Consider the following 17906-nt stretch of genomic DNA (forward strand, 5'->3'; position numbering starts at 1 on the left):
TGCCATGTGGTCCTCTTACAACATGACAACCCGCTTCTTCAAGGTCAGAGGGAGAAACTCTTATTCCAGCTGGCTAACATGTAATCTTGTATCACATAATAAAATCATGAGTATGACTATTGTACCTATGCCATAATCTATTGACCAGAAGCAAGTCACTGGTTCTGTCTGTATCCAGGAGCAGGGGCTTATACAGGGTATGACTCACTGGGGCTCATCCTAAAATTCTGTCTAGCACAATTGTTTTGCCCAATGGGACAGTAGCAATCTTGACACAAGCAGAAGCTTGGAAATGTGCTTGCATGTTTCTGCTGGGCCCCTGGCATTACTCTGAGTTCATGCCTGGCTAATCTATTGGAAGGAAGAGATGTGTGAAGAAATGCTGAGACATCCCAATTGGAGCTTAGACCAATTTAGAACCAGTCCCACTCCAAGATCCCAGCCAAAATCAGTAGAGTTGCCTGTCAAACTGTAGCTGACTGTAGATGCATGAATGAGCCTAGTTAAGACCAGAACCATCAGCTGGCTGATAAATTCATAAACAATAATAAACAGTTGTGGTTTCAGCTGCTGAACACAGGCAATTTGTTACACAGCCCTGTTGTATCAATGGCTAACCGATACAGAATCACCATTTACTGCATATCCACTCCTTGCCAGATGCTGTGTTAGTTTTTCCATGCCTGTTTTCTCATTTAAGCCTCAAAACAGCCCTGCAGGAGAATTTGGATCTATTCAGTATTTTCATTATTGATGTAGGTGAGGATATCAAGATGATGAGTACTGATGGCCAACACGCACATGAGAAGATGCTCAACATCTCTAGTCATTAGGGAAATGCATATGGATACATTGAGATACCACCTCACACCCCAGAGGATGGCTACTGTTAAAACAAACCCCAAACAAACAGAAAATAACAAATATTGGCAAGGATAGGAAGAAATTGGAACCCTTGTGCACTCTTGGTGGGAATACAAAATGGTGCAGCTGTTATGTAAAACAGGGCGGCAATTCCTCAAAATATTAAACATAGAATTACCGTAAGATCCAGCAATTCCACTTCTGGGTGTGTACCAAAAAGAATTGAAAGCAGGGTCTCAAAGAGCTATTTGCACACCCGTGTTCACAGCAGCAATATTCACAAGAGCGAAAAGGTGAAAACAACACAAGTGCTCATCAACGGATGAATAGATAAACAAAATTAAAAATATACATATATATACACACATGATAGGTATCCAGCCTTAAAATGGAGGGACATTCTGACACATGCCAAATTCTGCTTATGTAGACTCGCGCATTCTGACACATGCTATGACCTGGATGGACCTTGAGGACATTATGCTGGGTCAAGTAAGCCAGTTACAAAAGGATGTATACTGTATGATTCCACTTGTATGACCCCTAGAGGGGTCAAATTCATAGAGACAGAAGATAGAATGATGGCTGCCAGGGGCTGGGGAGAGAAGGAAATGGGGAGTTAGTGTTTAATGGAGACAGAGTTTCAGTTCTGGAAGATGAAGAGAGTTCTGGAGATGGAAGGTGGTGATGGCTGCACAACAATGTGAATGTACTTAGCAGCACTGAATTGTACACTTAAAATGGCTAAGATGGTAAATTTTACATTATGTGTATTTTACCAAAATTTAAGAAAAGATTATGATGACTCTGTCATCTACTTGCAGTGCAGATCCTCCTGTCAAGGGTAAACAATGCATGGAAGCCGCCAAGTCCTTAAGCTCGTGGGCTCTGATGGGAGGCTAGCTGGGTTCAGGTCTGGACCCTAGCTGTATGACACAGAGGTATGATCTCGGTGATGCTACTTAACCACCCGATCGGCAGTTACCTCACTTGCAAAAATCAAGATAATAATAGTACCTCGACCCCAGCGTTGCTGGGAGGATTGAGTGATGGGACACAAGGAAGGTGCTGAGCACAGTCCCTGGAAAGAAGGAAGCGCTCAGTAAATGCAGCTGTTTTTGGTACCTGATAAAAGATAACACCTACCCCAGTTATCCTGAAAAAAAAAAAAACAACAACACAATAGACACTCATCACAATGCAGAACATAAAGAACATAATTAAAAATCTTGGCAACTGAAAAACAGTGTATGGTTTCATACCTACTGTGTGATCCCAAGAACAAACTTGTTCTTTTCCCTTTGGGTTAGTATTCAAAATTAAGGGAAAATTGCCCACAATCAAGTCTGGGCATGATGAAAATGGGTCACAGTATAAAGGCTTTCAGAGTCAAATGATTCAATTAGTGTTGAAACGGCCTAGCCACAGCACTGGATTCCCTTCCCTGATCTCTCCAGCTTACAGACCCTTCTCCCCTCTGAGGCCCTGAGCCCCTCTTGAAGGTCTTGGTATGTGCTGTCTCAGGCCTTGCTAGCTCAAAACTGGTGGGCTCTTTGAGGGTTGAGGTTGCATCTGATTAACCCTCCAGTGCATCACTGTGCTGCTGACACAAAAAAGGCCTTTCTGAGCACCCAGATGATTGGGTCCATGTTGTTGTGAGCACTCAGGGACATAGTTTGATGTTCCCTAAGAACTTAGAGGTAAATTTACACTTGGAAAGTTCAACTTGAAAGCTCGCACATAATGGATCACAAAAGAGAGGCAAAATTTAAGCATGAAGACACCCAGGCCACCTAAGAACTCAGTATTATCCCCTAAAGAAAAAGTGTGTCTATGGCAGGAAAATAGGGTGTGAGAGGATGGCTGTGTCCCAGGTCCCAGGCGAGTCCCTGTGACGTGCCCTGTCAAGTGAGAGTCCTTGGTTTCATGCAGGAAAGAATTCAAGAGTGAGCCATAGTGGAGTGAAAGCAGATTTATTCAGGGAGATACACATTCCACAGACAGAGTGCGGGCTGGCTCAGAAGGCCAGAGGGAGGGATCGCGAGGTTCAGCGTTGTTAGTTTTTGTGGGCTCGGTAACTTCACGTGCTAACAAGTGGAAGGATTATTCCAACTACTCTGGGGAAGGGGCTGGGATTCCCAAGAATTGGGCCGTTGCCCACTTTTCGACGTCTTATGGTCAGCCTCAGAACTGTCCTGGCACCTGTGGGAGTGCCAATTAACATGCTAATATGTTAATTATAATATGTACATAACGAGGCTCCAGGTCCCCTGGAGGTCAAATCTCCCGTCATCTTGGGCCTAGTCAGATTTTAACCAGTTTATATCCGATCTTCAGTTGCTGTGCCATTCTTCTGATGCTTGTACCCTGCCCCTTTCCCTCCCGTCTCATGTCCATGAGAAGGTGACCTTGGTGCCTGGTGGTGGCGGTGGTCACGCAGCCTTGGAGGAATGGAAAAGGGAGTCACAGAGGCAAATATCAGCAGGACCAGCCCAGCTCTCATCAGGGAAGGAGTCATACCTGGGTGCACTGGGTAAGCCGTGTCCACGGTGGAGGTGGGCACGCTGGGCTGTGTAAGCCATTGTGGTCCCGCTGAGCGTGCTGCATAGACCTGTCTACAGGGAAATAATGTGCTGGGTATAGGGACCCAGATATTCTTGTTCCTGTATGGGGGGCAGGATAATCCTCCACCCCACAAATATGTCCATGTCCTAATTCTTAGAACCTGTGACTATGTCATGTTACATGGCAAAGGCAAATTCAGGTTGCAAATGGTATTAAGGTTGCTAATCAGTTGCTCTTAAAACAGGGAGATTATCCTGGATTATCTGGGTGGGCTGCATGTAATCACAAGGGTCCTTAAACGTGGAAGAGGCAGGCGGCAGCAGAGTGAGGTCAGAGTGATGAGCTATGAGGATTCAACCCATGCTGCTGGCTTTGCAGATGGAGGAAGAGGGCAGAGAGCCAAGGAATGCAGCCACCGCTAGGAGCTGGAAACGGCAAGGGAACAGATTCTCTCTTAGAGCCACCATGGGAGCCCGGCCTGCCGACAGCTTGATGTTAGCCCAGCGAGACCGGTGCCAGACTTCTGGCCTACTGAACTATGGGATAATAAATTTCTGTTGTTTTAAGCCACTAAGTTTGTGATGATTTGTTACAGCAGCCACAGGAAACTAATACAGCCTGGCAGTGATCTCTCAATGCAAATGAACAAATTGGCATTTTGATTTACGTTTCCGTTTCAGGGTATGTGGTTTCAACTCTCCATGGGCTGACAAAAATCAGATTTCTGACTGCAAAGCTAAGCCGACTCTGCTCCTGGAAGGCGTCTCCACTAACAGTCAGTAAGAATTTCCGTATGTTGAGAATGTCCTTGTGTTGAGTGCTTTACGTGCATTTCCTAGCATTCTCTCCCCAGCCCTGTGAGCTAGGTATGCTAATGTCCATTTTGTAGATGAGGTGACTGTGGCCCAAGCTGTACCAAACCGATTCTTCTGGATTTACATCCCATCTGGGTGTCTCTGTCATTGATTGATTGATTGATTGAGTATAGTCAGTTTACAATGTTGCATCAATTTCTGGTGTACAGCACAGTATTTCAGTCATACTATATACATGCATATATGCCTTTTCATATTCTTTTTCATTATAGGTTACTACAGATACTGAATATAGTTCCCTGTGCTATACAGAAGAAATTTATTTATCTGCTTATTTTTAAAATTTTAATGAATGAGTGAATGAATTTTTTATTGAAGTATAGTCAGTAGTAATGTATCAATTTCTGGTGTCCAGCATAATGTTTCAGTCATACGTGTATACACATATATTCCTTTTCATACTCTTTTTCATTGTAGGGTACTACAAGATACTGAACATAGTTCCCTGTGCTGTACAGTAGGAACTTGTTGTTTATCTGTTTTACATATTGTAGTTAGTATCTGCAAACCTCGAACTCCCGTCTGGGTGTCTCAGTGCTTGTGCCTCACGGCAGTGCTGTCCCAGAAGCTCCATCTCACGGAGAACAGTCCATCTGGTCACGCCCCGTGAGAGCCGGAGCTGGATGGAAGCGGGAGAGCGAGTGTTCCTGCCTTGATGCTCAACTGGAGCTTTTACTAATCTGTAGGGAGAAGGGGCTGGAGTGCAACCCATACACATTCTCAATTATTTGCAAAATGTTGCCTGTATACTTCTGAACCCTCCCTGTTTGTTAACTGTTTTACCCACTATATATGGTTCATCTCACTATGTGTTCTGTTACTCTGAATTATTCTTATTATTTCTGTCTTAAGTATTTCTGGGTGAAAGCACTCTCATAGTTAACCTCAGCCAGGAATGTTCAACCTGAAGCAGGAGTGGCTGCCCTGCACGCAGGGAAGGCAGCTGACGGACGGTCAGAGGAACCGACAAGGAGCCCAACGTCCTGTACAGCTGAGGGCCTCCTTTTTTAACATAAATCCCGTGGTGGAAAGCTCAGAGATATAAAACCAGCACCAGCAAATCCATCTGATTTCCCCCGTGCCTCCAGGAATATGGTTGGTCTGCAGAGCAGAGTTGAGAACAGATGTCATTTGACCACGCTCTGCTCCAGTGGGTCCATATGACCTGGAACATGTGACCACCACTCCCTGGGTCCTCCTGATTCACTGGGTCAAAAAGAGAACTGGCCCTGACGGTTGGGGTGACCTGCCCAAGGTCGTGCAACTGTCAGGTGGCAGGGCTGGGATTCACATCCAGACTCCAGGCTCCGACACTCACGGGTCTGGCTTTATCTCAGCCTCTGCTCTCCCTGCCGCGCTCAGCCTGGTGCCACATGTCCGAGGAGCCCTGGAGTGCTTCCTGGATGACGCTGACGTCGTGCACGACAGAGCGAACTGGGGCCTCTCTTTGTCTTCCAGGGGTTCTGCTGGGTGGTTGCAGGAAGCACCTGATCCCATCATTTGCTGACTGGGGATATTCACCTCTGGAAGTGAATCACTTACCTGCTCAACTGGCTCAAGATGTAGGCTGCAGGGGTCTCGCAGCTTTGCTCCAAATTTTCCCTCCAAGCAAGCACATAAGTGGAGAAGCCCCTGATTCCAACCAAACCCTAAATTGCTGCTCTTGTTCCCAAAGGGAAGAAGAAAATGTGTCCTGGAGGAACTCACACTGGGGCCCCAGGTCAGGTGCCTCCCTTGTTATCTACACCGTCCTTGCTGTTCACCCCTCTGCAGACAGATTGAGGCTCAGACAGCGGCCAGACCACGGGAGGTGGCAGGTTCCCCAGGACCTGGTTTCCAACCAGTCCCGCCACCTCCTACTACTGTGACCTTGGGGGCTTTCCCCAGCTTCTCTGAGCCTCTGTTTGGTCGTCTGTAAATGCAAGGTCGTGTAAATGCAAAGTCCAGGAGGCTCAGTGTGAACCGCAGTCTCAGTGCTGGCATCCTCAGTGCTCCCCAGGGTGGGGGGGCAGAGCACAGGTGCTCTCTCCAGCTGTCTCCTAATTTCAAGAGTACACGGGTCCTGTCACCCCAGAGGAAATGCCTGCGTGGATCCCATAGGAATCGGTTTAGAGGCTGTGTTCTTCCTTATTAGCCTCCCTCAACGGATGTCTGCCTTGCCTGCCTGGCAGGCTTGGGACTGATGGATGAGAGGAGGAGGGCAGACCGGCCCAATGGGTCTCCCCGCAGGAAGGAGCCTGGCCCTGGGGACAGCCACCCACGCAGCTGCGGCCACACAGCCTTCCAGTCTCCTACCCTGCTCACGACTCCCGTCACCCTCACCGGAGGAGGTGGTTGGAAAACTCATTTGCCTGGACTCCAGGACACTGTCTGGTCCTGGGTTCAGAGAAGGTAGCAAGGGGCCCGCACGAGGGGCTATCTGTTGATTCGGTGGCTCTTCTTTTCCTGTCTTGTTGCTCTTATTTTGCTCCAGCAATGGCTTTCTTTGTGCTGCCTCCAAGAAGACCCTTGGGAGAGGCTGGCTCGGGGTCTTCCTCCCAAATGCACGTCTGGCTCAGGGCTGCTTTGATGGATAGAGGCAATTTTCCTTGGAAAATCGCTGCGGTATTGGCAGTTCCATGGGACATCCGTTACTCTCCTCCCGGAGAGAGATTTTCCAGGGGGCGGCACGATGGAGCGATGCTCTTCACGAGGGGGTGGGGAAGCAGAAATAACCTAAAAGGAAAGGCATCTATTTAAATTTTTTGCAGAGCTGCGCCTCCTGCATGTGGGTCCAGCCCACTCCTGAGAAGCAGCTCCTTTCGGAAAACAAGGGGACTGGCAAACGGCTTGTTAAAGGTAAGGGAATGAAGAGGAGAGGAAAGAGAAGCCTGTGTGAGGAGAACCAGCGTCTCCGGCTGGACCGACAGACCGACCCACTGGATCCAAGGACCCTTGGTTTTCAGTGGAGACCAGAGAGAGCGCGCTAATCGTCACAGGACGTGCCGCACAGCGTGGAAAGTGCTGGGTACCCAGGAAGAGGGGGGCGAATCAGCATCCTCACCCTCTCAGAGCTGACAGCTCTGCCAGGGAGACACACACAAAAATAGCCCTCTTGATACAAGAGCGCTAGCATTCCTGATACGTGCTTGCTGTTTGCTGGTGCTTCAGAAGCATCCAGTAATTTAAGTTCACCCAAACCTTGTGATATAGCTGTTATGATGATCATCTCCACTTTCCAGATGAGAAAACTGAGGCACCGGGCAGTGAGGTGACTGGTCCAAGGTCATGTCTGATAAGGGGAGGAGCTGGGATTCAGATCTTGCCTCTCCAGAACCCACGCCCACGCTCCTCACCGCCCCTCCTTTCTGTCTCTTGCCCACCCCAGGAAATACAGACAAATCCGAGAGTTTTAAGCGGTGCGTTTGCTGGCTCTTAAATCCCAGGTCCCGATTTGGTCAGCTCAGTGTGCTTTTCTCCAGATTCACTTCTTGAACCTTGGCCTTCCTGCTTCTTCTTGTGTGACTCACCTCCTTGCAGCTGAAGGGCAGAGTCTGGAGCCTGCAGGGGGCAGGATGGGAAAGCAGAGGGTCTGGGCCCCGGGGAGCTGCAGTCTTCATCCCTGAAGCCTCTGCTTGGCACCTGTGAGCTTGCTCTGTGCTGGGCACCGGGGGTGCGCCTGCTGTGCCTTCGGGATCTTGCTGTCTACCCAGGGAACCAGACATTAACAGATCGACACTAGAAACCCGGGTGAATGCCATGCAGAGCATTATAACCAGCTCGTGAGATGAAGTGTCTATTTTGAGCTAGATGACCAGATGAGGCCTCTCGGAGAAATGACATTGAAACTGAGATTTTAACCTCAAAGTGGAGCTGCCACAGGAGGACAAAAGGAGGGGCATTCCAGGGGGAGGGACCTGCAGGGGCCGGGGGGGGGGGGGCTGCCGCGTGGGCAGAGGCTGTGTCGCTGGAGTGTGCTGGGCCGGCAGTGTGGGCGAGGTGGGTCGGGGACGGTGAGGGGCTGGGATGCGGGCCTCGCGGGTCATGGTGAGGGGTTAGGATTTCATTGAGGTGTGTTAGGAAGCCCTGGAGGCTGTGAGCAGGGGAGGGACATGATCGGAAGAGACACAGTCACTTTGCTGCCAGGTGCTCGTCATTTTAGCACGAATAAGCCTCCGAGGCCAGTAGTGTGGCCTGACGGTCAGAGCTACGCCCTCGGGATGAGAGCCGCCATTTCACACGCACACTTGTTCTTCCTCTGGCAGACGTTCCCTGGGCACTGACCACGGCCCGGCGCTTTGCGTGGCACTGAGGATACAGAGGGGCCTGGGGCGTATGCCCGGCCTCCAGCATCTCCTGCGTGGGGGCAGAGTCAGCCTCCCAGCTGCGACAGGACTCAGGAAACAGCCCTCTGGTCCTTTGCAAGATGCACCTGAGACAAGTGAGAAACTAAGAGTAATTTTCTGACTCTTAAGAAGTCTTAATTAAAAGAACACAAATACTTACAAAGCAATAGGATAAAATATTAACGGAAACACCGTTTGTCTGGTCACGGCGACTCACGGAGTGGGTGGTCCTTGCAGGGGCGTAGGCGCTTGTCAGCAGGAGAAAGGGTGGGGGGATGCTCGGCAGAGGGACCAGGTTGCTTGGCCCCCCGTGTTCCAGATCCTCCTCCTGGGAGCACAAGGGCCACGAGGTCAAACTCGGGGGGGAAAACCCTTGTCATCTCTCCTTCCAGTGGCTTCTCATTTCAGCCAACATCCTTTCACGTGCAGGGAGGGGCCTTGGGAAAGCTCAGAACTAGCCAAGTCCCCAGAAGCTAGAAACTCACAAGACCTTGCAGACCACTGGGCCTGGCAAAGAAAAACCAAAACCAAAACCAAAACCACCAAAACCACAACCTACTTTCTTCCCCCTAAATCCCAACGCCTGTTAAACCGCCATCTGGTGGCTCAGTGTGAAATGACACTCCATCCAGTCCCAAACAAACGTTCCGTTGTTCTCCACTCTGTGTTTACTTGGAAATAAATGTATTTACTGTGCTTCACTCCGTGTACCTACCATTCAGAGACCTGGCAAACGTCACCCTGTATTTCCATCCGCAAATAGCTTCTGCCTCCTTAGTAGTTATTCCTCACCCACGTGTTTTTCATTTATCTCTTGAGAAACTGCTATTATATCTGCTGGGCTTTTCAACACCTGCCTTGCATTCGAGGTATCTGTGAGTGTTTCCCTGTCTTCCCAGGCACGCCACAAGCTTCCAGAAGGCAGAGAATCAGACTGATCCCCTTCTGGGTTTAACAGAGGGAAAGAGCATTAATTAGGACAAAGCCGATGGTGGCCACTTGTACCTTCGAGAGGAGTGTGTGGGACACAGTTCACACAAAAAGGGACATACATTTCTATTCATCTGTTTCCTTTGCTGAGCTTCGTGAGCGAAGAAGAAAACGTCATGAGTGGAGCCCCCGCTGCTGATGCAAAGCCAGCTAACAGGTACCGAGTGCATGGGAGACCTGCATGCTTAATCTTTCTGCATCTCAATTCCATCCTCTGTCCGGTGGAGGTGATGGTGCTTACCGTGCAGACAGCGCAGTGAGCATTAGCTGAGTTCCTGCATATGATACGCAAGAAGCTTGCTTTTGGTTTTGGTTTTCTTTACTGGGCCCGGTGGTCTGCAAGGTCTTTTCATTTCCAGTTTCTGGGGAGGCAGCTAGCTCTGAGCTCTCCTGAGGCCCCTGCACACTGTGGGCCGAGCGGCTCTGACAGAGACCGGCTCGTGGGCATGCCGCAGGATGGTGGCCACCATATTGGTTTGTTGTGAAGATGAAGTCTGACAATGCCTGAGAAGTCCTGGCACCCGGCCTGACGTCAGGAGGACAGTCAGCCCAGGCCAGTGTTGGGGGGAGAGAGGGAGGGAGAGCAGTTACAGAGTCAGAGACCTAAGAGAGGTGTCCGTCCGCCTGGATGGGGGTCCTGGACTCTGACTTGGACGTAACGACGGTCGAAACGCACTTGGAGACGTTTGGGGTTAACAGACTGCAGACTGGCTGTGAGATGACACGGGGGGAGAGGAAAGCAGCCCGTGACGCCCGGGAGCTGGCCTGGTGCGCCCGGCCTGGCCTGGATGTTGTCGTGATCTGTTCTTGGTCATTTGCAGCCACTGAAGTCTCGCTCGGTTCGCTTGGTGCGGTGCTGACAATCCGACAGATTTCCTGAAATGCCGGGTCCAGTGAGTCGCCCAGACGACGCCAAAGGGCTGTGTGTTGGCGCCTGCCTTCAACCCCCGCTCACACGGTCACAGCTCTGCCTGGGCCCTTCTTCCTGCTTGCACAGACCACACAGGCGGCCCGAGGGGACTGCTCAGGGCTTTCCTGTGGCTTTTCTGGGTGTGGGCACAGCCCTGTGTGGTGTGAACTTCTGGGTTACTTAGGTCTAGAGGTTTGATCAGATTCGCTTGTACCATTACGGCAACATAAAATGACATTCTTTTCCACTTGGACCCATCCAGGTTTGGCACAGTACACAGCACTACACTGCATAGGGGACTCAGGAGAGAGGCTAGCTGAGGAGATGCTGCTGTGTTGATTACGAGGATGGGTTTGGCACAGGCAGGGGCTGAGGGCTGTCCCAGGCTAGTCATGCAGGGAAAGGCCAGGGCTTGCAGACCTGCCTGTGCAGAGGGAGCAGAATTAACATGCATTGTTTTTCATCTGTGTCTTCTCATTGGACGTGTCTGCTCGCGGTCCTCTGCAGACTGACTGTACTGGGGAAACAGAGGCACCTTGGAATCCTGCATAGAAATCTCCAGCAATAATCAGGCCTCTGGATGATGACATTTACCCCAGAAGATCGTTCTGCTGAAATAAAAGCTGTTACATAGATTCAGGAGCATGTGTTCATCGTCAGCTGAAAGTTCTCTTTGACTTCCTCCCAGTGCAGAGCCCGACCTTGCGTACATGCAGTTTACTTAGGAAAGTGGTCTTGAGGAAGCGGAATGTGGAAGTGAGAAGAGTAAACCAGCGAAGGAGAGGAAACCAAAGCAAGGAGGGAGCGAGCCGGTCGATGCTGCAGGTAATCAGAGCTCAGTTTGGCTGAGGACCCTCAAGACAACTGTGTTGAATGCACTCTGGAACTTTCCACCTGAGAGATGAGAATGAGGGTCTCCCTCCTTGGCTCTCACTCCTGTGCACGGAGAGTGGACACAGGGGATGTCCACGTGCATCTTCCAGGTGTGCGCCTGCATCAGAACGGCTGAGTTAGTCCTCACACGTGTCCGACAAGAAATTCACACGTCGGTGCTGATACAGGAGGTGGGAGTCACATGGTACGGTGGAGGCAATGCACTGTCCAGACGCACCTGTGTGCTGCTGTTTGCTACGGGAGTCAGAAGGCGGGCTAAGAGAATGCAGTGGGTGTGCTGGGGGTTCCCGAGGCCAGCCTTGGGTTTGATGAAACTCAGAAAAGCTGTTAGCGTCGCAGTTATGTTTACGACAGTGAAAGGAAGAATCAGCACAGGAAGGGGTGGAGGGCAGAGTCCAGGAGATGCCAGGCACAAGCTTCCAATGGTCCTCTTCCCGGGGCGTCCCATGGTCAGCATTTCATTCCCCCGGACAACATGTGATGTGTGACAACACACAGGAACTGTTGCAAATCAGAGAAGCTCATCTGAGCCCTGGTGCCCAGGGCATTCACCGGGGGCTCAGCCGGTGCCTGTACATCCGACCTCAGCTGCCCAATATCCAGGCGCCGTAGGCTAACCAGGCTCTGTCTGCTCTCAGATCTTCCTGGGCATTGTCTAGGTTTTCACATATTTTCCTGCTGGGCTGCAAGATGAATGCCAGGTAAGAGGAGACAGAGCCCCACGGTGCCAGGACCAGCCACCAGGCCGGGTGTGGAGGGGCTGCCAGCCCCCAGGGCTTTCCCCTTCCCTTCCAGCCGCTCTCCTCCACTGGCTTCAGAACCGAGGAGATTTGAAACAAGGCACATTCATTTCCCTCTCTTTCCTTTCTCTTCTCCAGCGAGTCACTAAGGCTTGCATTTTCTCTCCAAAATGCCTCCCTAGAGTTTCTCTTCCTCCTCACAGTCCACGTTGGGCCCTGGGGACATCCTCTAGATGGGTCTCCTGCCTCTCTAATCTCTCTTCCCTCAAACCGGCTTCCCTGTGGTCCCCAGGGGATCATTCTAAAACAAAGAGCGTCCTGTGGCCATCTGCATTTCTTCTTTTGGAAATATGTCTGTTCAGTTCTTCTGCTCATACGTTAAATGGGTTGTTTGTTCGCTTTTTAATTGAAGTACAGTTGATTTAAAATATTGCATTAGTTTCTGGTGCACAGCGTGGCTGGGCTTGGAGGGCATGATGCTAAGTGCAATGAGTCAGAGAAAGACAAACACTGTAAGACGTCATTTCCATGTGGAATCTAAAAAAATACAACAAACTAGTGAATATCACGGAAAAGAAACAGACTCACAGATGTAGAGAAGGAACTAGTGCTTACCAGTGGGGAGGGGGGAGGGGGAGGGGCAAGATGGAGGTGGGGGATTAAGAGCTATAAACTATCGGGTATAAAATAAGCTACAAGGATGTGCTGTACAACATGGGGAATGGAGCCCATATTTTATAATAACTATAAATGGAGCATAACCTTTAAAATTTCGTGAATCACTATATTGTGTGCCTGCAACATGTAATACTGTACATCAACTATGAGGTCATAAAATAAATACATAGATTTAAAAAGACTTCGAAAAAAAACAACAAAAACAAATGAAAGTACGGCTCCTCTTCAAAAGTTGCAGCTGCCTTCCATGGTCACCACCTAACTTCAAGCTCTGGGGACGGTCCCCAAGCCCCCCGGGATCTGGCCTTACTCTGCATCTGAGGCCTCAGATTCAGTCGCTCTCAAGCGTCAGCTGCAGCAAGCTGCCCGGCATGTAAGGCCCACTCTGTACTGTCTGCACCGCCTCCCTTGACCACACGTTCTGCAAAGCCTGGTTCAAAGACAGGCGGTTCCTCTGGTGTCTCCATGTCAAACTAGGTTTCCTCCCGAGTGTCCCAGAAAATGCTAATTGTCTTTCTTTTTAGTACTGAATTTGCACTTAAAAAACAAATCGTCGTTAGTGTGGTTGTCCCCTCCCCAGACGGACCCTGTGCGGTGGGTGGCGTGCAGAGAGCAGAGTCCACTGATTTCAACCAGACTCTCAGTATGTGGACTCCGAAAAGCTAAGAACAACTGCTTTAGGCAATTAAAACGGTCTCTATCAAGAATTATCCTGATGGATATGACTTACTCTTCAGAACTGCCAGAGAGAGGAAGTCCTTTTGAGGACGTGGCATAAAGGGGAGGCAGAACTGGTAAAGGGGTATCAACCGGATTCCGAACCTTCGGGCAGCGCGGCTCTGTCTGTGAGCTTCTGTCGGATCCTGCTGAATCCTTCACGACTCTTCCCCAAGAGACACGGTCTACTCAGCACCGAGTCTATGAAGAGTGGCTTGGTGTCTGGCACACAGCACGACTATGAAGATGTCAGTGGAACTGTGAGGCCTGGGGAGCAATGGGTCTTTCTCTGGAATTTGATTTCCCGCCTAAGACGAGGTGGGTCTCTTTGTGAGTTCAGACTGTGACTATGGGGAGATGAGGTTGCCGTCTTTTAATTTACCACTAGGCGGCGCTATTGGCCCGCCCTTGAGTTTCTCCATTGTCTCCGCCTGCGCGGTGACCACGCATTATTCAAAAGGATGATTGCTACCGACTGTTAGACTTACCGTGTGTAACGGCACATAAAAGCGATCCATAACGAACGGGGTGGGGCGGATGATTAGCTACATCCGACTCCCTGGTACCTGCTTTTGCGCGGATGGTACCTGCGGGACCAACACCACCTTGCCTACACGCTCAAAGGTTCACTGGTTTCGTTGTGAAAACCCACAGGTTGCTGCCAATTATTTCAAAGGGATGTGCCTTCCTCGCTCCATGAGGAGGGTGGGAAATGATTCCTCTACTCTCGCCTGCACCTATTTCCAGCCTCAACTTTAGTTTAGCGACATTAAACTGTATACCTTACAGAAGTCCGCTCCCACCCCGAGGGATGTGCTGGAAGTTCTAAGCGTGTGGGCAGCAGTGGGAGGAGGAAGTGTGGCAGCCCCCAGCTAGGCTGGGCAGTAGACGAAAGTTGGAGGCTGCTCCCAGCATCCCTTCTTCCCTGCTGTGGTCCTGCCCTCCTGCCTTCCTCAGGCCCCCTTGCTCTAAGCTCTTGCCTCCAGGCGGCAGCACCCCATAACGCAAAGCCCTGGAGCCCGGGTCAGGGCAGCGGGGTTCTGGCCAGGGCTGGCTTTGCCTAGAACTTCGGCTGTGTGATTCTGGGCAAGTTGCTTCCTGTCCTATGTGCAGCCTTGTTTCCTCGTCTGCAAAATGAAGATGTTAATACCTGCTTTATCGGAGTATGTGAGGGATCTCCATTTACTGGGATATGCTCTCTCAGTGGGAGGCATTTAGAGAATTAGAAAACGCCAGGTTCCAGGTCTTGATTTGTTGTGTGGTCCTGGGCAAATCTCTCTGGGCCTGAAATTACTGATCTGCAACAGACAAGGTTGGAACAGCTGATGCTTAAAGTCTTTTCTATTCCAATCTTTTATAAAATGTACCTATCCTGTGTTCTACACCGTCACAGCCTTGACCTGGAAAGCGATCGGGTAAATTATAAAGAGTTACGGAAGCAAATACATGAATGGGCAATCAGGATGACCTGGTGTATTCCTCTTGCGTGATTCACTTTTTACCAGGGGACGGAAATGTCCAATACTCTCTTTTCCTGGTCTGCTGGTGTTACTGTTGCAGCTCAGAGATGACTCCCCTGCCCCCGAAGCCGTCTCTAACATCCCCAGGTGATGTCAAGGCTTTCTGATGCTGTTCTTGCACAGCGGACCTCAAAACCCCCAAATTATATTGTTCATGTGTATGTCTTTGAATTGAGTCTTATTTTTTACCCTATTCTTACTGCTTTTGATAGCATGGTACAGATAAAACTTACTTCGTCTTGTGATGATACGCACGTGCTCACCTCTGTATCTGTAAAGCAGGTATCTGTGGTGGGGCGGTCAATAATTTCCGTACTCTCAACAGGTGATGCAGTGCTTGGCACATGGTAATCACCTGAGAAGAGATTTTTAGATGAATGAATGAGTGAAGAGAGTGGATGGGAGACAGAATGGATAAACAAATAAATGAATGACCTGTGTCTCTAATAACAGGTTTCAGGCTCCCTGGATGAGGATGGATTTTGAAGAACACAGATGAGAATAATCCTTTTTACGCTGCCTGAACAGAGGATGTCAAGGTCATACATTTGCAATCCCAGGCTCAGTCTTTTTTTTTTTTGTATTGTGTGTGTTCAAGTATAGACGTCATGTTCTCTTTTATTTTCCTTGAAGGTTAAACTTTTGCTTTTTTTCTTCTATAAAGATGTTTTAAAATCCCATCTTGAAGCTTTAAAGATTTTTTTTTCTCGCAGCAGCTAGATACAGATCTATAAAATCCACCCACCTTACAAATGAAAATGATTGATATACATCAGAAAAGTTATCTGCCCCGGATAATAAAACCCAGCTCATGTCTCTCTTTACAACATCACTCCAGGAACTTAACTGAAAAGGGAGGTTCCTTGGAGACGCAGTGGTGGGGCATTTAGGAACGAGGACAGTCGGTGGTGGGAAGGGAAAGTCCTATTTGTGTAGGAGACACTGCTGAATCCTCCCCACTGGAGAACAGTCAGCATCAGCCCTAGTTTTGCACGGGAGGGAATCTGAGGCTCTGATATCTTAAGCAAATTGTCCAAAGATGCACACGCCAGCTGGTGGTACTGACCTCCAGTCAGATTCCTGGACGTGCAGATCCCACCCTCACACTGTCTGACATCGCTGTCGTGAAACTCTGTGAAAAGAGACGTTGGCGGGATTTTTATGCAAAAACTGAGTTCACCTTGCGGCTGTAGGCAACTTCCAGTCCCTCCTTGCCCACGGCGGAGTCCTGGTGTGTTTTTATCATCCACAGAGATTCAGAGTCAGGGCTGGGCAGTCAGGCAGGGACAGTTTCAAATCCCAGCTCTTCCACTTAACTCATGTAATTTTGGAAAAATGACTTAACTAAATCTTGGGGATGATGATGTTGTCTAGTTCATAGGATCGTTTTGAAATTATGTGACATGATGAATACGAAGTACTTAGAGACGTGTCTGGACATAGTAGGTGCTCAGTCAGTGTTCCCAGGATGAGGTATTGAGGCATTCATGGTGTTTTGACTTTTCCCCCTTTGCTTTGTGGCAGGTTCCTCTCAGCCCTGCCTCTAGCCCAAGAGAAAGTCCTCCCCTTCCTTAAGATATTTTATTTCAGTCTCCCAGCAGTGGTCTCAATAAATACTGAAATTTATGGTGCCCATTGCGATGAACAGCACCTCTTAGACTAACACAGTGGACAACATGCACACAGTTCCCGGTGGCCCTGGACCTCTTTCGGGGGGTGATGGTGGTGGTGAAGCAGTTTCCCCTTCCTAAGAGAGAGTGGAAGATTTCATGTCTGAGAGGATGGACCTCCCTTGCCCCAGGGAGGAACTGACCAGTGGATGAAGGCACAGTCCCTTCAGGGTGGGGCTGGAGCTGGAGGCTGACATTCCAGAGCATAAAGGAACAGGGGCAGAACCCCAGAGAAGGAAGAGGGAAATTCCTGGGCCACCAAGAAGAGGGGTGAGGGTGTTGCCAAGGCAGCAGGACCTTGAGCTGGGGAACAGTGGGAGGGAGCCGAGTGTACTAGATCCTCCTTTAACGGGGAATTTCGGCTGGAGGGCTCCCCATCAGCCTGGCCACAATTTTCTTAAGTTAACTTTCTCTCCTTTTCAAGTGTCAGAGTGGCATGGTGGCTCTCCCTTCTGTCTCTTTCTCCCTTCCTTTACCCTTTACAAGTGCTTCCCCCAGTAAGTAATGGGAACATCTTATAGCATTTCCTGCTCAGAGGACCCGAACTAACACAGACACCATGATGACTTTGTAGATAATTTAAAACCTTGAATTAAGTAATGCACTGTATTTTCCTATAATAAAAAAACCATTTCATGTATTTCATTTGTTTACCTTTATAAGGAGCTATGACTTACTTTTCCCCAAGGAACCCACCATCACACATGTCCTCAGTCTATTTTGTTTTCCTGAAGACCTCCCTCCAGGTGCCCTCTGGTCCCTTCCCAGCCTGGAGTGGGCGTCCTCGGGCCTGGACGCTGCTCTGTCTAGATTTCCCTTTGCCCTGTGTTAGATTTCCCATCTTCCTCTTGACTTACTTCCTTGTATCGCCGAAGCACAACCCTCCCAAGAAAGGGCACCCACACGGCAACTTTCTTATTCTGCCAACATCTGTGACCGTCTTTATTTAGCGCCTTTGGTTGGATGGCCTGACGGTGTTCTCATTCCAATTTCTTTGTATGGGGTCTCTTTTTTTTCCTTTCTATCTGGAAGTTGATAGGATCTCATAATAGTGTCTTCGTGTGGGTCTTATTTCCTTTCCCGTGCTGGGCATTCATGGCCCTTTTCCATCTGAAGATTCGAAAGTTATGAGGCGACAAATGATGAGAAGTCAGTCTC

At 49.5% G+C, this 17906-nt stretch overlaps 1 protein-coding gene and 1 long non-coding RNA gene across 12 annotated transcripts in view; one reads left to right on the forward strand and one right to left on the reverse strand.

Moving 5' to 3' along the window:
• Nucleotides 1–16283, forward strand: part of LOC123613546 (uncharacterized) — a 32045-nt gene extending 15762 nt beyond the window's left edge. For 2 of the 11 annotated variants that reach the window (XR_012502301.1, XR_012502294.1), the window contains 6 exons: nucleotides 4110–4204; nucleotides 5763–6024; nucleotides 6439–8282; nucleotides 8549–8724; nucleotides 9529–9776; nucleotides 10441–12777. Coding sequence is in view for 2 of the 11 variants with exons in the window: in XM_074353119.1 (XP_074209220.1) it covers nucleotides 3315–3397; nucleotides 4110–4204; nucleotides 5763–5866; nucleotides 5980–6024; nucleotides 6439–6695; nucleotides 7055–7142; nucleotides 8549–8566 (690 nt within the window). In the remaining 9 variants the exon portion in view is untranslated. Of the gene's footprint in view, nucleotides 1–3267; nucleotides 3398–4109; nucleotides 4209–5762; nucleotides 6025–6438; nucleotides 8283–8548; nucleotides 8725–9528; nucleotides 9777–10440; nucleotides 12778–15531 lie in introns of those variants that run through there. The other 9 variants (XM_074353119.1, XM_074353120.1, XR_012502300.1 and 6 more) reach the window with 9 other exon arrangements.
• Nucleotides 2822–9492, reverse strand: LOC141575047 (uncharacterized). The gene is made up of 2 exons (XR_012502302.1): nucleotides 8790–9492; nucleotides 2822–7019 (listed from the first exon to the last, which is right to left on the reverse strand). It is a non-coding gene; the product is annotated as an uncharacterized LOC141575047 (long non-coding RNA).
• Nucleotides 16284–17906: the final 1623 nt, after the last annotated feature.

This window comes from Camelus bactrianus, chromosome 25 (genome assembly GCF_048773025.1).
Source record: "Camelus bactrianus isolate YW-2024 breed Bactrian camel chromosome 25, ASM4877302v1, whole genome shotgun sequence".
Lineage (NCBI taxonomy): Eukaryota > Metazoa > Chordata > Mammalia > Artiodactyla > Camelidae > Camelus > Camelus bactrianus.